Source organism: Amphibalanus amphitrite, unplaced genomic scaffold (genome assembly GCF_019059575.1).
Source record: "Amphibalanus amphitrite isolate SeventyFive unplaced genomic scaffold, NRLGWU_Aamphi_draft 000041F_arrow, whole genome shotgun sequence".
In the NCBI taxonomy this organism is placed as follows: Eukaryota; Metazoa; Arthropoda; class Thecostraca; order Balanomorpha; family Balanidae; genus Amphibalanus; species Amphibalanus amphitrite.
This window is the reverse complement of record NW_024881537.1, coordinates 1,369,900-1,394,873: the sequence shown is the minus strand read 5'-3', so window position 1 is coordinate 1,394,873 and position 24,974 is coordinate 1,369,900. Positions and strand designations below refer to the sequence as shown.

The 24,974-nt window shown below is 45.9% G+C and overlaps 2 protein-coding genes across 2 annotated transcripts; both read left to right on the top strand.

Annotated features, from left to right (window-relative positions):
• Positions 1 to 10,744: 10,744 nt before the first annotated feature.
• Positions 10,745 to 14,124, top strand: LOC122375396. The gene is made up of 2 exons (XM_043354756.1): positions 10,745 to 11,043; positions 12,172 to 14,124. The coding sequence occupies exon 2, from the start codon at positions 12,239 to 12,241 to the stop codon at positions 13,616 to 13,618; it is 1,380 nt and encodes a 459-aa protein (XP_043210691.1). The 5' UTR covers positions 10,745 to 11,043; positions 12,172 to 12,238; the 3' UTR covers positions 13,619 to 14,124.
• Positions 14,125 to 18,472: 4,348 nt separating this feature from the next.
• On the top strand, positions 18,473 to 24,582 carry LOC122375346. The gene is made up of 3 exons (XM_043354686.1): positions 18,473 to 18,523; positions 21,644 to 22,422; positions 22,573 to 24,582. The coding sequence occupies exons 2-3, from the start codon at positions 21,704 to 21,706 to the stop codon at positions 23,084 to 23,086; spliced, it is 1,233 nt and encodes a 410-aa protein (XP_043210621.1). The 5' UTR covers positions 18,473 to 18,523; positions 21,644 to 21,703; the 3' UTR covers positions 23,087 to 24,582.
• Positions 24,583 to 24,974: the final 392 nt, after the last annotated feature.

The window sequence follows — 24,974 nt, the reverse complement described above, 5'->3', positions numbered from 1 at the left end:
GCATCCAAGCGGATATCGGCGCCGCTTGGGTCACCAGCCGGACGATCATTGTTCTTATAGCGGGAGCCAATCTTTGTCAACTCAGTGTGTGTGACCCGTAAAATCACAACGAAGCAAAGTTCCGCTATAACCCTAAAACGCTCAAATAAAGGACCATGTGGCTAGAGAGCACATAACTTTTATTAGAATCCACTAGCGGATGCACTTGCAACCAGAACCATGGATGCATTCTGTTAGAGGGTGCAACTGATGTCTTTTTCGTATTCGTGCACGGGTTTCCGAATTTTAATAAGTTCAGTTATAATTCCTGAGAAGTTGTCTATCCCTGTGGGGTTAAGAATACTTATAATAGGCAAATGCGAGAGCTGCGAGTCTGGGAACTAGGAGCCAAGCAGAAATAATTTTGATGTAGTCTGTGAAATACGAGCATATGTGCGCCAACCTGTTTCCCCAGTTATGCAGTTAGCAATGCCGTCCTGTTTTTAAAGAGGCGTTTACGGTGAGGGTTGAACTTTAACCCGCGACCCGTTGGGGGGGGGGGGGCAAAGGGCCCCCTGTGGATTTTCGAAGATAACTCAGAAACCGCTGCGAATTTCGACTTGAAACTTTCAGTAGCTCTTCGGACATCAATTTTACACAACTCCTGAACAAATTAGGTCCCAGGTCATCTCAGGTCACGAGTTATAGAGGTCAAGCTGAGGTCATGATCGGCGATTTTTCGTCGAAAAAGTTGTTCACGGAGGAAAATCGTAGAAAATCATGGTTTCAACTTAGCGACTAAAAAATTGAACCGTAGGTATAAAAATGCATGACAAACAAAATGGCTATCTCGAAATTTCCAAACTATAAAAATCCGAGATCTAGGGATTTTCTAACTCAAAATTTAGATTTCTTGAGATATTTTTTTTCTTTTTAATTTGGGGAAATATTCAAAAACCGGGAACTCTTACTGGCCTTACACATACCAAAAATTAACAAAATAACTCTAAAACTGCCTGAGATATAGCCATTTAAATGACTGAAAAAGTAGCGACTGTTCTTATGACGTCACAACATTTTCGGTATTTGTGCTTGAAATCAGTCAGGAGAAATATTTATGATTCTTATCAACCTCTTGCTGGCTGAATATGATCCTTTACGTGACTAAAGTCACTTTTACGTAAACAATTGTTTTTCGTTGTAAGCCGGTACAATTTGACCTTATTTGACCTTTCTGTGACGTCATAGATCCAAGAAAAATGGTCAAGGAGGTTTTTGTGGATGCATACCGGGTGTCCCAAAAAAAAGTTTACCCAGACCATTCCTTCGCAGTTGTTGGTTTTTAATCTGATTCGAATAAAAATTGGCGTGTAAAAACATGGCAAACACGAAAAACATAATAGCGATCATTCAGGATATAAAACATCTTTGGGAAAACGTTTTGACAAAAGACATCCAATTTGGACACATTTCACAGCCGCTTCTCACAGTCTGTGGTTCAAACGGGACTCGATCATCATCGGACTAAAAATTATATCTATGGATCACATTTCAAAAGCACTTGAAACAAGAATAAATGACCAAAATGATTCCTGCAGGGGCTGAAATGAGTCACACAGCACTAAAAAAATGTCACCAATAAGGTCTCCTCATGGGAAGCTGGTCAGCTTAAAAATCAAATGTCGACTAGACGCCCTGCGTCCGCCTCAGGGCCTCAGTCCATGATATTCCTTAAGAAAGAAATTAAAAAAGGACTACGCCTATTATTCTTTGTTTAGTTGGGCTGGATGGGTAAAGGGTAATCGCTCAAATTGAGGGTCATACGGTAATTTGTTTCCATACGCTTGCATTGGTGCAGTGGACTGATAATCGGGTCTTCAAGGGGTCATGGCCCGCCTGCTACCCCTCACATTAGGACGATAATGTGAGGGACAAAAATCACCCTCACAAAAATCCCTCACCCGCACAAAAATCACGCAGCACTGAAGAACTGCGAAGTCATGACTGAAATTAGCCATATTTCACATTTCACAAGCAATGCAAAGCACCAGGATAGCGTGCATCTTCCCACACCGATGTGGCGCACGGGCTGTTATTTCGAGCACCTCCTCTGAGGAGAGTCGACTGAAGGTGGGAACTATGTTTGGTGTCATTAGTTTTGCCATGTCACGAGGAGTTGAATGGTGTGTCACTCGAGTTTGTCAAATGACCAATGCAGAAGTTATTGGCATTTAGCCGAGTAAACTTTTTATTGGGACGCATGGTATATATATACCTAGGTATGTATATATATATATATATATATATATATATATATATATATATATATATATATATATATATATATATATATATATATATATATATATATATTTATATATATGTAAACTTCTTACCCTCTGTGGAGCCATAACATGTCTTCATAAATACTCGAATATTCACAATTTAACCCTCGCATGTGTAGGGGGGTCGGATGGACCCCCATGGTTTTTCGCGAATAACTCGCGTAAAAAGCGGCCGATCGCGACGAAACTTTCAGTACCTTCGCATTGATCAATTTTACATCTACCCTGAAAATTTCATGACCCTGACCCAAATGACCTCTGACCTGTGACCTCTTTTCCGAGACCATGTTTGGCTGGAATCGCGATTTCGCGTATGTCGGCTCGCACTAGCCGCGTGTTTGCAAGCTTTTCGTGGTTTCAAACGTTCAAACATGTGATTTGATGTTACTCCCGTGTGTGTCAAGGTCACCTGAAGGTCAGGTCAGGTCATTGACCTTTGGTGACCTCGGGTGACCTCGGGTCACTTTTTCGAGTTTTACATGTTTCTAGGCTAGTTTTTGGAGCTGAATTCGAATTTAGCAACCATTTGAACATTTACGAAGTAGTTTTGGTGACTTCGTAACATGTTACGAAGCTGTCAGAGGTGGTTGACACGTACTACGAATACCCGTCACGACGCCTACTGGTTGACCTGACCTGACCTGACCCGACCTGGTCTAAATGCTTCAAGACATCATCTGTGATCAAAACTAACACGATATTCGTGATCAGCACCCCGAAAAACCCCTTAGCAGCCACACTTTACGACTTTCTAACAGGTCCCGATTTTCCCGACTTTGGGTCATTGACCTGACCTGGAAGGTCAACCAATGACCTAGGACCTTAAAATTGGGTATCATCGGCTTCCTCTCGTCACGGGCAGCACGCTCGTTTTTTCCGCGAAGCTCTAGCTCGATCAGGGGCCAAACGGCAAGGGGGGGGGGGTCCAACCGACCCCCCCCCTACACATTAGAAGCTGGCAAACGCCGCACACATGCGAGGGTTAACATGCCATTCCTTACGATTCACCTGTGTTTTCTGATTGGTCGAAAACTCATATTTCATTTTTATGACCGACTTTTCGTCATTGCAAATTAGACTGATTTGACCTTGTTTGACCTCCCTGTGACGTCACAGGTCAAATATCAAGGTCATCGACATCTTATATTGTGCATCCCGATGGGCTCTTTCGATTGCCGTTTGAATTTTCCGATCCGGCTATTGGTTCCAGAGATACGACGGGGGCCCTTTGCCCCCCCCCCCCCCACAGGACGTGGAACCTGCCAGACCTCAACGGGCCGCGGGTTAACCCGGCCGGGCCCGGGGGTAATCCCAACCACCGCAGCCCGGGGGCGTTTTTCGCCCTTCCCTTTATAACTCCGTAAATAAGAGAGCTACGCAAACAAAAGCGATTTCAAACGAAAGTTCCTTACGAGACGATTCCAAAGCACTCAAAATTTTTGAACGCAGGTCAATTTTCAAGGTCAGAGGTCAAGGTCAAAGGCAAAAAACGGCACATGTGTAGTGATCTGAAACTAACATTGGCTGGCCTTGACCCCTGACCCCTTCCTGGGCTCTTCTGAAAGACGCCCTAGAAAGAACAGAGGGAGACAAAAAAAAATTGCTGCGCGCACTCCGTCGCTCGGCGTCCTAACGGAAAAGGCCGCTTGGGCAGCGTTGCCTCGAGTCCAACATAAGTCGTATGTCGGACTTACTTACGTGCAGTTGTGGTAGCCGTTGTGGTTCAGTGCCTGCGCCCACGCTGTGAGTTGCTAAAATACATTCATGGTAGAAATCAACGCTGTTACAATATATCACCCACGTTCTAAAATCCATATATCTGCGCCTGTCGTGTGTGCGCGACATCTGGTGGCACTATGCGACCTGTAGTTCTCCCCGGCGCACCTAGGTGGCACTACCTGTCCCGTGATGAGGCACGAACTGGCGCTGGCGGAGGTGGGAGGTGACTAGGGATGACGCAACTTCCCGCTAATATAATTTGCAAGGTTCCATCGTGAAATGACCATTAGCGTTAAGGTTGCTAAGTGAGTCCGGGCTAAGCTATTAGGTTCGGTGTTTTGGCATTGGCTGGCCTCGACCCCTGACCCCTTCCTGGGCTTTTCTGAAAGACGCCAAAGTTGACCCAAGGAAGGGGTCAGGGGTCGAGGCCAGCCAATGCCAAAACACCGAACGTAATAGCTTAGCCCGGACTCACTTAGCAACCTTAACCCTCGCCCATGTAGGGGGGGTTGGTGCACCCCCCCCCCCTGAGGCTTTTCGGAAATAGTGCAAAAACGGCGGCGCGCAGCGCCGCCAAATTTTAAGTACCTTATGGGGCAAACGTTGCGCATCTTTTGATAAAAAATTTTTGACCGGGTCATGTCAGGTCACGGAGTTATGACGTCACAAAGGGAACAGCCTCCGGCCGGATTTTCACAAACTGAGTGCCAACGCCCGAGGTTTCCTGCCGGTGGTACGGACATCGGTTGATGGATCGTGATGAAACTTCCCATGCATGTTGGGGCAAGTATTGGCTATCATATGGTATAAGAAACTTGACCGGGTCAGGTCAGGTCACGGAGCTATGACGTCACAAGAGGAACAGCGTCCGGTACTATTTTTGAAAAGCGCCCGAACCACTATTTTGCTAATTCTTGTCACCTCAATGGGAATATGCAGCAATATTAGCTTCTATAGGGAGCAAATGGACCTCCCAAATCCAAAAATACAATCAGATTTGAAAAATTTAAATTTTGATTTTTCGAATTTCTGCCGCCGACTGTGACCTTGCCGACTTCCGGCGCTCCCAACGCGCCATTTTTAGAGCTAGGGAAACGAAATACATACCAAACGATAGAAAATTGATCAAGGAACACGATAGTGAAAGTTTCAAGTCGATATCTTTTACGGTTTTGCCGCAATCGCCGCGGAAAGTTGAAAAAGTCTATTTTTTCCGAAAATTTGCCTTTGACCGGTCAAAAGTAGGTCAAATGTTGACCTAGGACCAAAAATATACCACCAATCGCGAGATCTCGGCGAGAGCAATCCGTTGGTCTTTTCCGCTAAGCTCTACGACGCTCCGTTTTCAAACGCCAAGGGGGGGGGGGGGGTCGCACCAACCCCCCCCTGCATGGGCGAAGGTGGCAGATCGCCGTTTACGGGCGAGGGTTAACGCTAAAGACAATTTTGCCATCTGGAGGCTCTAAATGAAGTCTTAGAGGAAAATGAATGCCAGATTCGTGATCAGCGGGTACGAATCCACCATATACGACCGTTCATGTGTCAAAGTCAACCAAAGGTCATTCGAGGTCACCTGAGGTCAACATAAAACTTGACCTTTTCCGAACAAAACATATATATATATATATATATATATATATATATATATATATATATATATATATATATATCCCGCGCCCTGGTGTGGGTCTGAGCCACCTTCGCCCTGGTGGGGGGGGGCCAAAATGACCCCCCCCGTCTAACTCGAAAGCGAAGAGGGCTAGGAAGACGCGGAAAAAAGCAAACGAAAGCCCATAACAAGTACGTTCGAAAGTATTTCAGTCATTTTTTCGCTAAGGTCAATATTGAGGTCGCTAGAGGTCATCATAGGTCAAATTTCAGTGTTTTCGGTGTTGCCGGACATATTCCGCTGTAGCTCGGAAACTAGAAGAGCTAGAGAGCCGCGGAAAAAAGCAATCGATAGCTCTTTTCAAGCTCTTTCGCCAAGGTTCGTCAGATTTGACCTCAGCTCAACGGTTTGGCCCACAGAGGTCATGCAAGGTCAACTTGGCAAATTTCGTTGAAAATGTTTTTAACTATAGCATGCATTCACGAGAAAATAGAGAAACGATTCATGCACCATCGTGCTTGGCTCGTCGAGACGCGTCGAATGATATATAGTTTGACCTCGAAAGGTCATTTTGAAAATTTGACCTCAGGTCAAGGTCATGACCTTACCGAAATAGGTCATGCTGCATATCATTCGATCCGCATTGACGAGACAAACACGATAAACGTCGAACGGAGTCTCTATCTCTATTCAATAACAAGTAAGTGCAGAAAAACCGCTGGTGACCTCTGGTGACCAGGGAGATGACCTAGCGTGACCTCAGCGAGGTCACAAGCAAATGGTTTCACATGGGCTGTGATTTGCTGACCCAAGACACTTCAATAACGAAATATAGGAACAATCACGCCCGATTTAGCTGAAAAACAACTACTTTTCGATTCTCCCATTGACTTATAATGGGGAGCAGCGATGACCTGACCTGACCTTAGGTCACATTTATAAAAAATCCGAGATAGCCATTTTGTAGAGCTGGGTGACATCTTCAAGTACTGTAAATTTTACATCGATCGGATAAAAGCTGTGCCTTTGAGAGAGCTTTGAACTTTTTTAGAGGTGGTGTCAGTTTTGGTGACCTTGTGACCTGACCTGACCTGACCCGAACCCCCCAAAAAAGGACATGATGTAAAAATGTTGAATAAACAGCTATACAAAGTTTCAGGGCGCTAACTCAAGTGGTTTCTGAGTTATCGCTGAAAAACCACAGGGGGGGGCCAAAATGGCCCCCCCCCCCACCAGGGCGAAGGATATATATATATATATATATATATATATATATATATATATATATATATATATCATTCGACGCGACTTGACAAGGCAAATGCGATGGTACCACTGCCGTAGCTCTGGGGCCATTTTTGTTGAAGTTATTTGCGAAAAACTAAAATCACAGCTCCGGGTCGTTGACCTGACCTTTGACCTCAGAGAACCAAAATTATTTTTTTTTAGGTCAAAAGCTACACAACCGTGCTCGTCATTTGTCCTTATCTCTAAAACTCTATTCTTAGCAGCTATTTGAAGTCGGCGTCTGTGACGCCGAAGTTTGCCGTGCAGGGGTCTAGCAAAATCGAGCCTGTGACGTCATCAATGGGGCTAGATCCAAAAATTTTACTTCAGAAGATGTCAAATTGATGGGAGAAAATGTACTGAAAGTTTCGCTTTCCTATCCCTAAGCGTTCGGGAGCAATCGCAACTATTTGCCGGGGGCGGAAAATGCCCCCGGGCCCGCGAGGGTTAACCCGCGCCCCGCTGGGCTATTCAGCCATACGCGCCCTGCTGGGGGGGACAAATTCTGCCCCCCCCCCCTGTCTAACTTCCGAACCGATGGTCGTAGAAAGACGGGGAAAACGGCAATCGAAAGCTCTCAACAAGGCGGATCTTCAGAGCCCAATTTTTTTTTGCTTAAGTAGGTCAGAGGTCAGGTAAAGGTCAGGTCAAGGGTACAAAATGCAAGTTTCTACAGTATCGGCCTTATGCAAGTTTCTACAGTATCGGCCTTGCACCGTAGTGGCCGAAGAATGGACTGAGACTGATTGCCCAAAACGTGTTCTTAGACTACCAAGACAATATTCGTTGCATACAATGTCATTCAAAGGTCAAGGTCAAGGTCAGGTCAAATCAGGTCAGGTCACCAAAAACAAAATATAGAAAAGGGCATGTGCGACACATGTTTTATGAGTCATTTTACTCAGAGAATTCAATAGGCACACTCAATAAGTGATATGGACCACCTCTGGATGAATTTCAGGTCGAGGTCAGGTCAAGGTCAGGTCAAGTGAGGTCAAATTGTGAAGTTGGTTATTAAGGCCTAAAAAGGTGTCTATCTGATGCAGTTTTTCGCGGCGAATCGATTGGTGCTATTTTTGTTTCCGTACGAGGTCTAGAACGTCCAAAAAATCATTTTCAAAATTTTTGTTTGTCGTGAGTCGTGACGTCATAAAATTTTGAATAACTCCCACATTTTTTAGCCGATTCTTTTTAAAATTGGTATGTAGGTGCACATAGACCACTTCTCTAACATATATTCCGATTTCTTCGATACACTCATAATTTATGATTTTATAATTATTTTCCCAAAAAAAGTCAGTTTTTTTAGAAAAAATGGGGCAAAATCCAACATTTTCAAAAAACCGAGATAGCCATTTGATAGACAAAGTAGAATCACGTATAACCTTTTTGTTACGTCTTGATTCCTTCAAAAATGAAGATGTTAGCGGCGTTGGAAATTGGCGAAAAAGGCGAAAATGGCGAACATGACGTCACTAAAACGTCAATTTCTCAAAAATTTACCAACGGATTTTGCCCAAATTTTCAGGAAACGTGTCAAATTGATGTATAATAAGGTATCGAAAATTTGACGCCGCTGGCGTAACGCGTTTAGAAGTTATTGGCGAAAAACGGGAGGGGGGGCAGATTCTGCCCCCCCCCCCCCCAACGGGGCGCAGGTTAAACAGGCGCCGCCGGGGAGGAGGGCATAAAGTTACCCCCTCCTGCGTTTCGTGGAAAATCTCCGAAACCTGATTAGCTACGAACGTGAAACTTGGCATAACTTTACATGAATACCTTGGCAATCATTGAGGAAAGTTTGGTGGTTGTATCAATAAAGATGACGTCACAGTGACGTCATAAGTTTTTGTCATTTTCCGACATAGGGCGCTTCTGATGTCGCTGAGCATGAAACTCAACTGTAAATGAACTAAACAGCATCTGCTGTCATCCTAAAACATCTAAGTACACTTTCAACTGGTTCTTGACCAATATATAATTGGTCCTTTTTATTCGGTCTCATACATAGGCGGCGTAACGGGGAGGGCACCGGCCACCGGGGAACCGTGCCGGCCCCCTTGATTTTGACATTTTAACATTAGCCCTATGGGCGTTGCATGGAAAGAATGGGACCAAAAGTCGTCAGTGCCCCCCCCCCCCCTTAAAAATGAAGGTGTTCCGCCGCTAATGGTCTCATATGCCGTATATATCGTGAGTAAACTGAGAGTCGCAAAACTATAATTTGACTTAAGACGTTACTGTGACGTCATTTCAAATGAAATCAACACCAAATTTGGACACCAACTCGGTTAGGTATTCAGAAAGATGTGTGCAAAGTTTCGTTTCTCTATCTTTATGCGTTGCGTCGATATCGTCGCAGAAGTAAAGGGAGCAACTATTATATGCCCCCCCCCCCTCCCCCGCCAGCGGCCGGCGGGTGGCGCGGAGGCCCAGCGGGCGCCGGGTTAAAACAAAAATAGTCACGTATTCATATAAACTCAAGTGGTTCTGTTTTGCTGTTGGGTAGCTGTGAGGTCATGTGACGTCATCAAAGGTCACCAAAGGTTTTTGGCCAATAACTCCGTACAGGAACAAGATACAGACGCGTGGATGGTCTCATTGTGTTCAGCTCGTCAAGACGCATCGAATGATATACATGATGACCTCGAGGTCACGTGACCTGAGGTCAACCTTTGACCTTGACCTTTCGAGGTCAACATATATATCATTCGATGCGGATTGACAAGAGGATCACGATGATGCCCTTAGTTTGTTCCTATCTTGACTAATTCGAAAGTTATTCGAGAAAAACTCTCTCCATATCTAGCGCCGCCATTTTGACTTTTTTCGACCCCTGTGACGTCATCTTTGACCTGACCTGAAAATGACCTTTGTAAAAATTGTAGATCTTGACCGTGCGTATCCGATGCCGTTTACCGCTTGTTGCTATCTTGCTTCGTTCTCGAGATCTCAGGGGGGGCGGTCATCCGCCCCCCCCCCCCCGTCGGTGCGAAGTTGGCGCAGACCCCCGTCGGTGCGCGGGTTAATTTTCAACATATAAACTTTTACTTTTTAAAAACCAGTTTTGAGATCAAAACGATGCTACATCAAAAAATTATTTTGAATTACATCGGATAAGTACTTCATTTTTGCATCGGTACCATGGTGGCAAAGTCACCCCATGTTGTCTGCATTTCACTTGGAAAAATCGCCAATAGCTAAATGAAGTGACAAATGCAAGTTTTGTTGGATATGCTAACTTAACAGTCTTGTCATGATCAACCATACCAAGTATCAGCATCGCAGTTGGTCTAAAACATGGTTAGATAATACAAAGTTCGGACCTCTTCAAATTTAACCATTTCAATGACTCCAATAAAATAGAGCCCAGTTAGGCATTTAGTGATAACTTATCTCTCAGTGTTGGTTTTATTGAAAGGCCTATCAATTATCTTTCATTTGTGCATAACAAATTATTACATTCTTCGTAAAATATCATTGGAGATCTTCCTCAAGCATTTTTCGAGAAGCATGGCAAATCACCCCGCAAGGCAAAGTCACCCCCGTTTACGGTACCTATGAGCGGTCCCTCTCGTAATGACGTAAGTAATAAAGCTGGTCTACGGGAAAAATAAGAAGGGCGCCTGGAGGGTTTCTACTTCTAGTGACTTTGAATAAGGTGTTCGTGAATTGCTGAAGGGGGAGGGGCGAGGGGGATCCGATATCGTCACGGGGGGGGGGGGGGGCACCGTGCGCCGGCGTCTCACTGTTGCAACGATAAACAGCTGATCATTGCATCAGCCTGGTGGGTGACGGCGCGAGCCGCGAACCCATGGCTATGCTTGGACTTCGCGCAGGGCTGCGACTTGGTTTCCGAAGTCACAAACGGTCTCGAATTTTCAGACTGTGTCACTCTCGTAGCTGTTCTGTATTTTATCATGGGTCAAGTCGCTGTGCATCTATTAGAGCTCCCAGGAGTGGGGCCTCCGGCGGTGTTCTGCGGGTTTTCCCCAGCTGCCTATCTGACTCGTGACTCACGCTAGCGGCGGCGGGCGGCGGGCGGACACTGCGCAGCAGCCAGTCGAGGGACGGACGCGCCGTCGGCAGGAACACCGCTATAACCAGGTGAGAAAAAAAGGGTTCGGCACCTCAGAGGGCGCTACCGAAAGGGACCGAGTAGCCAGAAGAAATTGAACGCATATAGCATAGGTATTCACGAACCACAGACATCGGAATTATCGTAGCGATTAGCCCTCGCCGGCGAGGGGGGACGAGGGGAAGAGGTTGATGCACCCCCCCCCCCCCCCACCTATGGTTTTTCGCTGAATTGTGCTGAATTTGCCTTTGTTCCTTTGCCGCCTTATGAAATTTTCTGACGACAATAACCTTAGGTTTTTAAAAATTGTCTCGTTCATTTTTTTTTTGTACCACGTTTGTTTCCTTATCTTTTTATCAACTCGCCTTCTTGAAAGTTGAGCCTTCTGGATTTCAACGCCCTGCTGGGGGAGGTGTTTGATCTTGCTTGTACCTTCTAACTCGGCTCCTGGGCCTGGTAGGTACACGCGGTAGACGGCTTTCGAAGGTGTGTAGAATATAATGACGAAATTACGCATTTTAGGTCAGGCATAGACCTCTACATACCGGTATGTAGACTAGGTCTATGGGTCAGGTCAAAGGTCAGGCTAACAGAGGTCATCAAAGGTCAAGGTTCGCCTTTTGAGAAAATTTCCGTGAATACTGCCGATTCTTTTCTTTTTGGAATTTGTAGTCATATGAACACCAAATTATCATTTTAAACTTTAAAATTGAATAGTCAATATACATACACATGCAGGTGACGTTCAGAGTAGTGGCATTAAGTTTGTTAAATCAAAATCAGCCACATACCTAGTTGTCGAGATGGCTATACCTATTGTAAAATTCGGGCCAGATCCGTCCCCCAGACCAATTATCCCTCCTCCATAAAGCCAATCGTACACCATGAATAGGGCTAAATTATCATTTTCTATCGAGTCTTCAACCGCTACTGTGTAGAAGTGGCTCAGTTTTCGGAGATTATAAAATTGGGTTGCTTCATACCTATCTAATTGAAGGTGATAAAAAGCGCAGCATAAACGAACGTCGCATAAAACATAATTAGATACCAACAGCATACTGCATACTTTTCCTCATTTTTAGCATATTGCAAGCTGCTTTACAAGCATTTCATTGTTTTTAGCTCGGTATTGATAAATGTTTTTGCCTCCATTTCAGTTTTAAAGTGAGAGTTATCTACCGCCATCGTAGTAACTAGTAGACCAGCGTCACCATCGTTGGGAGGATGACTGGTGGCAAGCAACCAAGACCAAGAGACGCCGGGAAAATGACGCATGAGGACGCGTCACCTGTGGGATCGGACGCCTCCAATAAACCAGCCCCGCAGCCGCCGGACAAAACATCTGTCCGTCAGTCTGGCCCGCAGGAAACACCTGAGTCCAGGGGACTAGAAAATCCACCTCACGTTTATGCACGGGACTCCGGTGAAACAAAACAACAGCCAGTGCCCTCAGCACAGAAAACAGGAGCCGCGAAAGGAAGGAAGAACAAAACAAAAAAGAAGCGAAAGCAAGCCGCAGCTCAGAAGCAGGCATTTCTCTCCGGATTGGAGCAAATGTCCTTAACTTTTGGCCCGGCCAACCTTCCTCTAGATGAAGCAGAACAAGGAGCTGTATCCTCAGAAGGTGGTTCGGCGGTACAAATGAAAGTCGGAGATACGAGCAATGCTCGTTCGCAGAAAATGCTTCAGGAGACGACAGAAATGCAGAAAGACGTGAAGTCTAAGCTCTCAACAGATGATGGTTCAAACATGGATATGGAACTCGGAGACGAGCCCTCGGTAGTACTGCCTGACATGACGGACTGGGAGACTCTTCTAGAGGAAGAAGAGCCATTGGAGGTCCCAATAAATCGAGCGGCAACGATGTATGTGGAAACGAGCCGTGCACTTATCGCCGAATCAGATCTTGGAAAACGGAACGCCTGCAAACGATCTGCAGAGATCGATGCTGCAGGAAATGCAGAGAAGACTCGATATCCCAACAAAAAGGCAAAAGGACCGCATAAATTGTCTGCGGCGTTCCCTGAAAGACAGGACAGAGCTGTTGCTGGCTTGTCCCAACGGCTTCTCTCTCTAAGGGTAGGAGAGAGCGAAAACAACGAGACAATGGAGGCTGTTCTTCTCCCACCAACATCAGGAGAAATGGAGTATCTCTTCTGGATCAGTCTGGAAAAGGGACTGCCTTATCATTTCTCTACGAAGAGCCTGCGCGCGAACCGAATGAATGGTAGAGTTCATATGACCAATCCACATACCCTTGTCAAGGACTGTTCGATCAGCATCAGCTACCCTCTTCTGTTCGGCAAGTTTACTGACGGAGATTACCAGGCTGGGCCCGTTGTCAAAACTCTGGACGACATGGTGCCGTTCCTTAAGAGGAAGGCCGAGCAAGCCATCAAGAAGGCAAGAGGGTATCTAAAAGAAGCCTACATTATCCGCAGCGAAGAGCTTTGTGAAAAGTCGAAGTCATACAAGTCGCACTTGAACATGGTACGCATTGTTGGTGGTACGCTCAGCTACCTCGACGAGCTCGTGCAGTGGTTGGACCAGACGGACGCCGACCCGTGGGTTCCATGGGACGAGCGGCCGAACGTCCCACGCTAGAGTAGCCGCGAAATGCACAGAGGTGCATTGCGCGGCAAGCTCCATTGGATAGCTCTCTTTTGATTCACTGGGCGGTAGCGCTGCCTTCCTGGCAGTCGGAACCGTCAGGCACTGTCAGGCGTCAGCGCACGACGGGCATTGCGTGTGTGTTACGCTGTAATCCTTTTCGGAAGCTGTCAATTCAGTGACTGAGCGGTAGACTATTGTGACCGAGTGTTGCGGACCAACTAGCGTCACGGCTAATCGGTGCGTTTTAGGCCACCATTATATTGTACGTGATGTGAACTCAAACACGATTTAAATCGACCCGTCGAATCTGTAGGTACAGGGACCCGCAGTTGCTACTGTACACATATATAACCAATTTAGAGTTGTGCTATTATTTGCTAAGTTCTGGTCAGTGGAGAAAGGAAATGTAGCGCAAAGTATGGAGGAATAAGTCATGTTTGCTCCTAGGACGTATGTTTTGTATAATTCCTCTTACCGCAACAGATATTCTTCCAAAACTACAATCGTGCTATTTTTCTGTGCCCGTTGCCTCCCCAGAGCCCGTCCTTGGTATCGCCTATAGCTTCCGTTCCCGCTACGCGAATGAAAGTCACGTGACTTCTACACGTTTGCGCTCAGTACTAACACACCTAGCCCGATGGCCGGTCCATAGCGGGGAGGGGAAGAACGCCAGAGCTCCAGCGCAGTTGAGGTGGTGGTATTATATAATACTGAACGAGGCCGGTGTAAATAAATTTTCAAGACCGAGGTCCTTACTGGATTTTTGAACGAGGCCGAAGGCCGAGTTCAAAAATCAGTAAGGACTGAGGTCTTGAAAATTTATCACCGGCCGAGTTTGGTATGTATTTTACTGTATGCCAACGATAAATTTATTTTCTGGATCGAAGCTCTTAGCCGACTTAGGAACGAGACCATCCCAAAATGTTGGCTTTAGCATAGCTTTAGTGCATTCTGGTAATGCATTTTTGACCGTGGTCAATTTGCTTACACCAGTTATTACCACACCCCTCTGGCTAATGTATTTGAATAGGCCAGGCATACAGTAAAAGTAAGAATTGAGGTTACATAAGTATCATAAAGAGACAACCGTAAACAGAACTACAATTGCCGCAATATGAGATTATGATAAAGTTTTCTTTAAATGTATTGATTGACAAGAAAGTACAATGCTTATCCGATATAATAAAACGGTGTCCAAGGCCTTGGAAGAACTGCAAAACATATTCAGGAACGTATAGGTACATTTCTGATACAGGCCATGACCTTTCACCTTGCCTCCGGGAAGGACCGCTCAGGAATCCACATACCGAACGAACGAATCGATGCCTCGCAGCGCGGCGGCAGACGAGGTGGATAAACCATCGCCAGATCTTTCGGTTACTTATGTTTCCAGAAGAAGGAGGGGGGGGGGGGGGTGGAGGGTGAGGGCCGTTTTCAGCCCACTCACCAACCCTTTCCTTATTATCCCGCGCCCCGTAGGGGGGGGGCGAAACGGCCCCCTGTCCTTTTCCGTCGATATCTCCTGAACGGCTGGAGATATACATAGAGGATTCTTCATGGCTCCGATTGGAAGATAAGGATATCTTTTCCAAGCGGGTTACTGAAAAACCGAGCGACGAAGGAGCGAGGTTTTTCTATTACACGCGAGAAAAAGATATCCGATCTTCCACGAGTGAGCCATGAGGAATCCTACGAGATGTCTCGTATATCTTTCTACGTTGAGGTTTATTCTTAATTAATTAAACATTATATTTAAATGTTCTCATCTATGGAAAAATAGATTTAGAGTACTTTGTTTTAATATTTCATAAGTTTCATACGCAAACAACATTAAAAATGGTTCGATTATTCACCCATCATCACTTGAACTCTTGATTTTTAGCTATGAACCCTCGAGACCTTATCTTTGCATCTCAGAGGAGTGCGAGATAGAAATATCCCTGCACTGTAGACCCAATGGCAAATAAACCTCAACTAGAAAGATATCCCGGCACCGCCTGGGCTATTTCCGTACCCACGACAGTCTGGGGGGGGGGGTCGGATCCGACCCCCCCCCTGTCATCTCGAGAACCAATGGTCGTATCGAGCCCCGCGAGGCAGCGTTCGAAAGGTCTCTACGAGACCTTCCCAAAGCACTCTTAAGATTTTAAGATTGAGGTCAACTTTCGGGTCAAGGTCAGGTCAAAGGTCAAATTCAGGGGTTTTGCATGATTAGGCTTACGGACAGCGGAATCGATAGCTGCTGCTCGAAACTCACCAAAAATGACCTCAAAGCCTAGTGAAGGTACCATGTGCGTATAGGGGTCATACTAAGTACGGGTCGATGTCAGGTCAGGTCACGAAAGGTCACGGTTTTCACTTTCTGCTACATGGGCGTGCGACACATGTTTTATGGCTTATTTTTCACGCCGAATCCGATGGTAATGGTTATATGTGACCCCAAATCACTGTGCTGGTGATAAGTGTGCATTAAAAGCATAAAAAATCGTTTATACCATACATAACTAAACGAGGGCCCAGAAAAAGGTCAATTTTTCAACTTTTTATTTTTTACATAAAAATGCACTTTCCTAGACGAGCTTTGTCCCAGGAATCTAGTGGTGCCATTTGTTTTCACATGCGATGTTCAGAAGTGCCTCTAATTCACGAAAATGCTTATGACGTCATTATGCCCTATGCATGTTGGAGCTATTTTTTACAATTTGGGGGTCAAAAATCAAGATAGAGAGTTGAAATTTTAGACATCTAGTGTTCTAATAGAGCTCTATAACATATATTCCAGTTTTTCTTGGAAATTTCAAAATTTTACGATTTTATTAGCTGTTTACCAAAAAATATAGTTTTTTGAATTTTTAGGGGTAAAAAAAACGCATTTTATGGAAAATCCGAGATAGCAATTTTAAAGAACTCGTTAAGTTGCGTCTATTCATGTCCTTAACTTGCAATTTGCTTAAAACCTCGATTTTTGGCGATTTTTTAAACATTTACCATTTTTTGACTGTAAACGCCATGTATTTACATCACGAAAATCGATATATCTCAAAAAGTTTTGGAAATTTTTTCTTAAAAATTGCACAGGAGACGTCAAATTGATGGAGAAGAAGGTATGCCAAGTTTCAAGTAGATAGCGTAAGCGGTTCATGAGTTATTCAAGAAAAACGGAGGGGGGGTCGGATCCGACCCCCCCAGGCGGTCGCGGGATATCGCCACCAAACTTTCCAAACTCCTCCGGGCATCAATTTTACACATTGTGAACACAAGTTTTTCCAGAGTCATGTTCTGCCATTTTCGACCGAAAAAAGACCTTCGCGAGAAGAGCTGTGAGGCCTACAGCTTTGAAGATAGAGAAAAATGATTAGACATACAAGATGTAGAATTGACTGGGCTACAAAACTGATATCTCGGAACTTTAAAATTTTACAGTTTTGACCCCCCAGATATAAAAAAACTTTTTTTATATATCAGCCAAAGAATCCAAAAAGGTTCTGATTTTCAAAAAAAGGGAATATATGTGATAGTACATAACGTCTACTATCTACGTATGTACCCAATTTCAGATCGATATCTCGTTTTTTGGCCAAGTTATAGCGAAAAAAAGTTCAAAAATGATGCCGTAAAATTTTCAAACTCAATTTTTGGCAATTCTAGACCACGTAGGGCAAAACGGACACCACCATTAGACTCCCCGTGACGAGCTGCATCGAATTGATACCGAGTTATGCAAAAATATCGACACTAAAATTTGACCTAATTTGACCTGACCTTGACCTGACCTTCACCAAAACGTGACCTAAGCTGGCCCCAAAGGCCCCAAAGGCCTGACCCACATATTCGCATTTGTCATGTAAAATGGACCATAAAACATGTATCACACGATACTTTCATATTGTAACCCCAGTGACCTGACCTCTGTGACCTGACTTGGTATCAGTGACCTCAGATAGCAAAGTATGTGTTTGACGAACAATGTACCATCGATGGTTTTCAATAACTTACCAATTTACTCGATTTCACAACACATTTCTTGAAATGCCTGTGAACGGTGAAAATCCGACTTTTGACCTGACCTGTGACGTCATCGGTTTGACTTCGGTCAATGAAATTTGGTCACAAGGTATTTTCCCTGTGGGGCTATCGAACACCGTTTGAATTTTGAAAATCGGCCGGTAAATTTCCGAGATCTTAGGAGGGGCGAAATGCTCCCCGTGGCATCGTTAGTCATCCTGCATACCTATAAATCGATTCGTCACCTCGGTTCGAGCGAGCTCAATAGTTCTTTTCGCGGATGATCGGTTTCGTTTTTTTTGGGGGGGACAGGTTTTGAGCCAGCAACCACCCTCCCCAGTCCCCCCAACAACAATTGTTGACAAACTGTGATGGCCTAAAATGCCCTTAATTGTGTTACGTATTTGGGGCTCTCAACTTTGATTTGTTAAAGTTATTTGTCAATTCATTATAAAAGCTGTGAAATTTGCCGTATCATCAAACTTTTATTGAGTTTGTATTTCACACTTATCTAAAACGTGCGCCGGCGTCTCACTGTTGCAACGACAAACAGCTGATCATTGCATCAGCCTGGTGGGTGACGGCGCGAACCCATGGCCATGCTTGGACTTCGCGCAGGGCTGCGACTTGGTTTCCGAAATCACAAACGGTCTCGAATTTTCAGACTGTGTCACTCTCGTAGCCGCTCTGTATTTTGGCATGGGTCAAGTCAGATGTGATCTATTAGAGCTCACAGGAGTGGGGGCGGGGCCTCCGGCGCGGCGGTGTTCTGCGGGTTTTCCCCAGCTGTTTGACTCGTGACTCACGCTAGCGCCGCGGGCGGCGGCGGCGACTGCGCAGCAGCCAGTCGTGGGACGGACGCGCCGTCGGCAGGAACACCGCTATAACCAGGTGGGAAAAAAAAGGGTTTGGCACCTCAGAGGGCTACCGAAAGGGACCGAGTAGCCAGAAGAAATTGAACGCATATAGCATAGGTATTCACGAACCACACACATCGGAATTATCGTAGCGATTAGCCCTCGGAATTTGCCTTTGTTCTTTTACCTTAACCCTATTAGTGACAGGCTCCTGGCTGCCCCTATTAGTGGCAGGGGGGGGGGGGCTGTTTACGACCCCCCTGATATCTCGAGATCTAATGGACCGATTTTCAAAATTCAACCGGCATTCGATTTTGCTCAACGTGATCTACATTTCTAAAAAATAAAAATTAAAAATGTCAATAGGGGGGTAGAGGGGGGTAAAAACGGGCAAATTGCAGATACATTTTAGACTGTTTATCACGGCCAGGTTTCTGAACCAATCTTAACGCAACTTTTGCCGATCGATAGAGAATGAACCAGGAATTCACACGGATCCTAAAAATACGCATTTTCAAAAATCATAGGCGGATACAGATCATTGAGATTGGGGGTACACAAAAAGTATAGTAAATAAGGTTTTTGTTGGTACTGTTTCTAAAAAGGGTGGCAATGGTCTTGTTATGTTACAATTTTCTTATGAGAGAACGACTACAACTGTATTGGTCATGCATAGGCGGTGTCAGGGCACCTATGTTGGGAGGTAAAACATAACCCCCCTTTTTGGACGTCTGGATCCGCCTATTATAGCAAAAACGTGTCAAAAGAGGATGCACAATAACTTTGTATATGTTATCACATGATACCTTTCATTCACTGATCGTAAAACTGGTGCATACAGTTATAATACATCAGCATCGTGATCTTCGCCCAAATGACTCGCTTCACGAACAGGACCCCCCAATTCCCAGTGCTCTGGAGCCGCCCCTGATAAAGTTATGAACTTGAAATTTTCAGGGAATGTGCCCAATTTAGTTTTAGGAAAAGTCAGAAAATTTCAGCATCGTAGCTTCAGCGGTTTTGGAGATATTCCCGAAAAACCTGAGGGGTGGATGAAAACAACCCTCCCTGCCACTAATAGTTAAGCCTTATGAACTTGTCTGACGACAATAACCTTAGGTTTCTAAAAATTGTCTCGCTCATTTTTTTGTACCACGTTTGTTTCCTTATCTTTTTATCAACTCGCGCCCCGTTGAGCCTTCTGGATTTCAACGCCCTGCTGGGGGAGGTGTTTGATCTTGCTTGAACCTTCTAACTCGGCTCCTGGGCCTGGTAGGTACACGCGGTAGACGGCTTTCGAAGGTGTGAAGAATATAATGACGAAATTACGCATTTCATTTTTAGGTCAGGCATAGACCTCTACATACTGGTATGTAGACTAGGTCTATGGGTCAGGTCAAAGGTCAGGGTAACAGAGGTCATCAAAGGTCAAGGTTCGCCTGTTAAGAAAATTTCCGTGAATACTGCCGATTCTTTTTTTAGGAATTTGTAGTCATCTGAACACCAAATTATCATTTTAAACTTCAATATTGAATAGTCAATATACATACACATGCAGGTGACGTTTAGAGTAGTGGCATTAAGTTTGTTAACCCGCGCCCCACTGGGGTCTGCGTATAACACGCCCTACTGGGGGGGGGGGCTATTCATAGCCCCCCCCCCCTCCTAACTCCGAAACTACTGCGCCGATCGTCAAAATTCAAACGGCGTCTGATAGCCCCGGAAAAACTGTCGAACGAAGCCTAATTTCATTGACCTCGAGGTCACCGATGACGTCACAGGTCAGGTCAAAGTAAAAATTATTAGCATTTTGGCTTGTTCAAGTTTTGGGCTTTGGCCGCCGTCTTACAAGTCAGATCAGGCTCATTTTTGGATCACACACTCGGGAACAGATGCTCTAGTTACCCTGAGGGTACCAAACTTGTACTTTGATTTTCAGGTCAAGGTCAGGTCATCACAGGTCACGAAAATATTATATCATGCGTCGGTCACGTGACACATGTTTTATGGTCCATTTAGGTCAGAGATTTCGAATTTGATGTCGTCTGTGTCATTCGAGGTCATTTTGAGTCGAATTTAGCTTAGGTCAGGTCACTTTCAGGTCAAAAAAGGTCAAATTTTGAAGTTGAAATTTTTCAACAAAAAAGGTGTCTATTGGATGCACCTTGAGCTCAGGAACACGATGGTGCTATTTATATTGGCGTACGATGTCAAATACGTGCTGAAAAATTGATATGAAAAATTAATAATTGTGAATTTTTTGCAATAATGCGTAAAACTTGGCCATTTTTGAAGATATTTAGCTAAAACTTGCTAGAGTTAGTCATAATAATGCGTTCTATCACATATATTCCGGTCTTTTCGAAAAGTCAAAAACTTTTTGAAGAAAATGTAAAAATATAAATTTTGGATTTTATTTTATTTAATTTTCCAAATTTTCCAAATTTCGAAAATCCGAGATAGCAGTTTGATAGCGCAATCTATTCTGAGTCCTCTCATGCAAAGAAATTGGATCTACCTTAAAAACTGAGCTGTTGGGAGCGATTGCCGTGGTTCAATGTTTTGCGTCGAAATCGGCCGAACATGACGTCACTCTGACGTCATTTCCGGCCGACCTATGGTAGTTACGAAGTTCAAATTTTGACACAAGGTGTCAAATTGATGCAGCCTAAGGTACTGAAAGTTTGGCGTCGATACGTCAAACGGTTTGGAAGTTATTGCAGAAAAACGGGAGGGGGGCTATAAATAGCCCCCCCCCCCCAGTGGGGCGCGGTTTAAGTCAAAATCAGCCAATAGCTGTCGAGATGGCTATACCTATTGTGAAATTCGGGCCGGATCCGTCCCTCAGACCAATTATCCCTCCTCCACAAAGCCAATCGTACACCATAAACAGGGCTAAATTATCATCGAGTCTTCATCCGCTACTGTGTAGAAGTGGTTCGGTTTTCGCAGATTATAAAATTGGGTAGCTTCATACCTACCTAATTGAAGGTGATAAATCACAGCATAAACGAACGTCGCATAAAACATAAGTACATACCAACAGCATACTGCATAGGTACTTCTCTTCATTTTTTAGGATATTGCAAGCTGCTTTACAAGCATTTCATTGTTTTTAGCTCGGTATTGATGGATGTTTTTGCCTCCATTTCAGTTTTGAAGAGAGAGTCATCTACCGCCATCGTAGTAGACCAGCGTCGCCATCGTTGCGAGGATGACTGGTGGCAAGCAACCAAGACCAAGCGACGCCGGGAAGGTGACGCATGAGAACGCGTCACCTGTGGGATCGGACGCCCCAAACAAACCAGCCCCGCAGCCGCCGGACAAAACATCTGTCCTGCAGTCTGGCCTGCAGGAAACACCCGAGTCCAGGGGACTAGAAAATCCACCTCACGTTCACGCATGGGACTCCGGTGAGACAAAACAACAGACAGTGCCCTCGGCACAGAAAACAGGAGCCGCGAAAGGATGCAAGAACAAAACGAAAAAGAAGCGAAAGCGAGCCACATCTCAGAAAGAGACATCCCTCTCCCAGTCGGAGAGTATCTCCTCAACTTCTGGTCCCGCCGACCTTCCTCCAGGTGAAGCAAACCATGGCGCTGTATCCTCAGAGGGTCGTTCGGCGGGACAAACGAAAGGTGGAGATGTGAGCAATGCTCGTTCGCAGAAGATGCTTCAGGAGACACCGACAGAGGTGCAGAATTATCAGGAGGGTTCTAAATTCTCAACAGATGATGGGTCTAAAATGGATGTGGAAATCGAAGACGAACCATTGGTGGTACTGCAGGACATGGGGGACTGGGCGACACTTCTAGAGGAAGAGCCACCTGAGATCCCTAAAAATCGAGCGACAACAACGATGCCTGTGGAAACGAGCCGTGGACTTCTCACCAAGTCAAATCTTGGAAAACGGAGCGCCTGCAAACGATCTGCAGAGATCAATGCCGCAGAAGATGCAGAGAAGACTCAATATCTCAACAAAAAGGCAAAGAGACAACATAAATCGTCTGCGGCGTGCCCTGAAAGGCAGGACAGAGCTGTTGCTGGCTTGTCCCAACAGCTGCTCTCTATAAAGATAGAAGAGATCGAAAGCAGCGAGACAAGTGACGCTGTTTTTCTCCCACCCACATCAGGAGAAGTGGAGCAGCTCTTCTGGGTCACTCTGGAGAAAGGATTGCCTCTTCATTTCTCTACGAAGAGTCTGCGTGCGAAGCGAGAGAACGGCAGACCTATTATAACTAATCCGCATACTCTTGTCAAGGACTGTTCGAACTGCAGCTACCCTGCTCTCTTCGGCAAGATTACTGACGGAGGTTACCAGGCCGGGCCCATTGTCAAAACTCTGGACGACATGGTGCCGTTCCTAAAGAAGAAGTCTGAGCAAGCCATCAAGAAGGCAAGAGGGTATCTAAAAGAAGCCTACATTATCCGCACAGGAGAGCTACGTAAGAAGTCGAAGTCATACGATTCGCACCTGTACATGGCGCACGTTCTTCGGGGTACGCTCGACTACCTCGACGAGCTCGTGCGGTGGTTGGACCAGGTGGACGCCGACCCGTGGGTTCCATGGGACGAGCGGCCGAACGCCTCTCGGTAGAGTGACTCCTAGCCTTTGATGTCCCGCTGTTACGGAACGGTGCGTGGTGCTTGTGCTGCATGACCTGCGTTACGTTCAGCGAGCTGTGTAACCCAGCAGGACGTCAACGAGCTGGGACGGCCAACATGCAGGCCGTCACAGCTTGCTGACGTCCTGCATTGGCCGTGACGGCTCGTTGACGTCCTGCTGGCCGTCACAGTTCGTTGACGTCCTGCTGGCCGTCACAGTTCGTTGACGTCCTGCTGGCCGTCACAGTTCGTTGACGTCCTGCTGGCCGTTACGGCTCGTTGGCGTCCTGCTGGCCTTCACGGCTCGTTGACCGTGACGCAGGTCATGCAGCACATCCACACGTACCGTCCTGTTCCAGGGGACCGTGGAGCCACATCTGGGCCCTCAGTGGGGGGTCGGGATGTGACACTCGGTGCCTAGCGCGACCTTTCGCCCCATCCCGTCCGCCGCATTAGTTGGGTGCCATCTAGCGATGGATAGACGCTCTGACACACACGCCCATGTCTGCTGTTGGACGGGAGGACGGAGGTGGCAATCCCACCTCCGTCCTCCTCTCTCGCAGTGTCCATGTGTTTGTGTGTTGGTCCGTCGGTCCATCGCCAGATCGTGCCTAACCACTGCAGCGGACGGGATGGGGCGAAAGGCCGCGCCGAGCACACACGAGGTGGCACGTGCGAGCCCGAGACTCGGCGCGGCTGGCCGGCCTCGTGTGGTGCCAACTGCGAGGGACCTTTTTCCGGCCTAAAGGGAAGCTGGCGCGCTGATGACGTAAATGAGTACGCTGAAAACTGACAAAATGGATCAAATATCGAATTGAGCGTACACTGTAACAAATATTTGCAAACTTTCGTGTTATCCTGGAAAAATCTAGCTTTTAGCTTAGGCCGTGTTGAATCGGTATCTCACGAGCCGCGTGTCAATGTCGATTCAACACGCCTCGGGTTATTGAGTTTGGCCAGGATAACATGGAACTTAGTGAATCTTTTTTACAGTGTATAATCTATATTTATGAGCCATAGTCATTGCTAGAAGTGCGCCAGCCCCTTTGACGTTGGAAAGGGTGACATCCCTCTCAAATGCACCAACACCGCATTGGTATGATAGTTCGTAGTTAAGTAGGTGTGTGTGTGTGTGTGTACTGTGTGTGTGTTCGCATCCAACTGGTCATTTTCTATAAAAACGCATTTAACTGCATTAGTTAAGACTAGTAGTTCTGTGCTTAGCTCCAAGTTGTGAATGTTATGTAGAGCGTTCGAATCGAATCTTTGCATGGTCTGAAGGCCACGCACGCTGAGTACCGCTGGCATTGCAGCCTAGATAAGGTTGTGTGTTAGGTGCTTAATTGGTTGGGTAATTTGTTCCAATGTAAACTGGAGTGGTGGTCTTACTAATTTGTTTCATATTCTTGAAAGGACAAACTATAAACATCAGGCAATGGGTATGGTGTGCATGTGGTGTGATTTTTGAAATACACCCCCGGTGGAAACCTGGGCAAAAAAAATCAGGCAATGGGTCAGGGTGTGTGATTTCTTGCTAGTGTAACTGAACGCTTGTAGTGCCTATAGTCCGCACTACACGCGTGTACGCGTTGTACAGTACACAATGCACCACTTCACCGTATATCATCCAAGCGCGAGCAAAACGCGGTGATGAGCTGGAGTACAGTCTGTAGGTGGCTGAGCGGGTCGGAAGTCCAGACGTTTCTGCCGGGGGCTGCCGAGGGCTTCCTGCCCGCTCCGGTTCGGCCGGCGCTCAGTTGCACACGTCACACATGTACAGGTCTCGCGGGTTTCAACGGTCGGAAGGGTAACTGCAGCTCCGCACCTGTATCGGCGACCCTTTGCTCCGCCCAGCTACGCACGAGCGCGTTAGTAGGTAT

What these genes read in the sequence shown, in the direction of transcription:
- LOC122375396 (XM_043354756.1), top strand. Translation starts at nt 12,239, where the DNA reads ATGACTGGTGGCAAGCAACCAAGACCAAGAGACGCCGGGAAAATGACG.
- LOC122375346 (XM_043354686.1), top strand. Translation starts at nt 21,704, where the DNA reads ATGACTGGTGGCAAGCAACCAAGACCAAGCGACGCCGGGAAGGTGACG. An exon ending in AGCGCCTGCAAACGATCTGC is followed by an intron (nt 22,423 to 22,572) that starts AGAGATCAATGC and finishes AAAGATAGAAGA; the next exon opens with GATCGAAAGCAGCGAGACAA.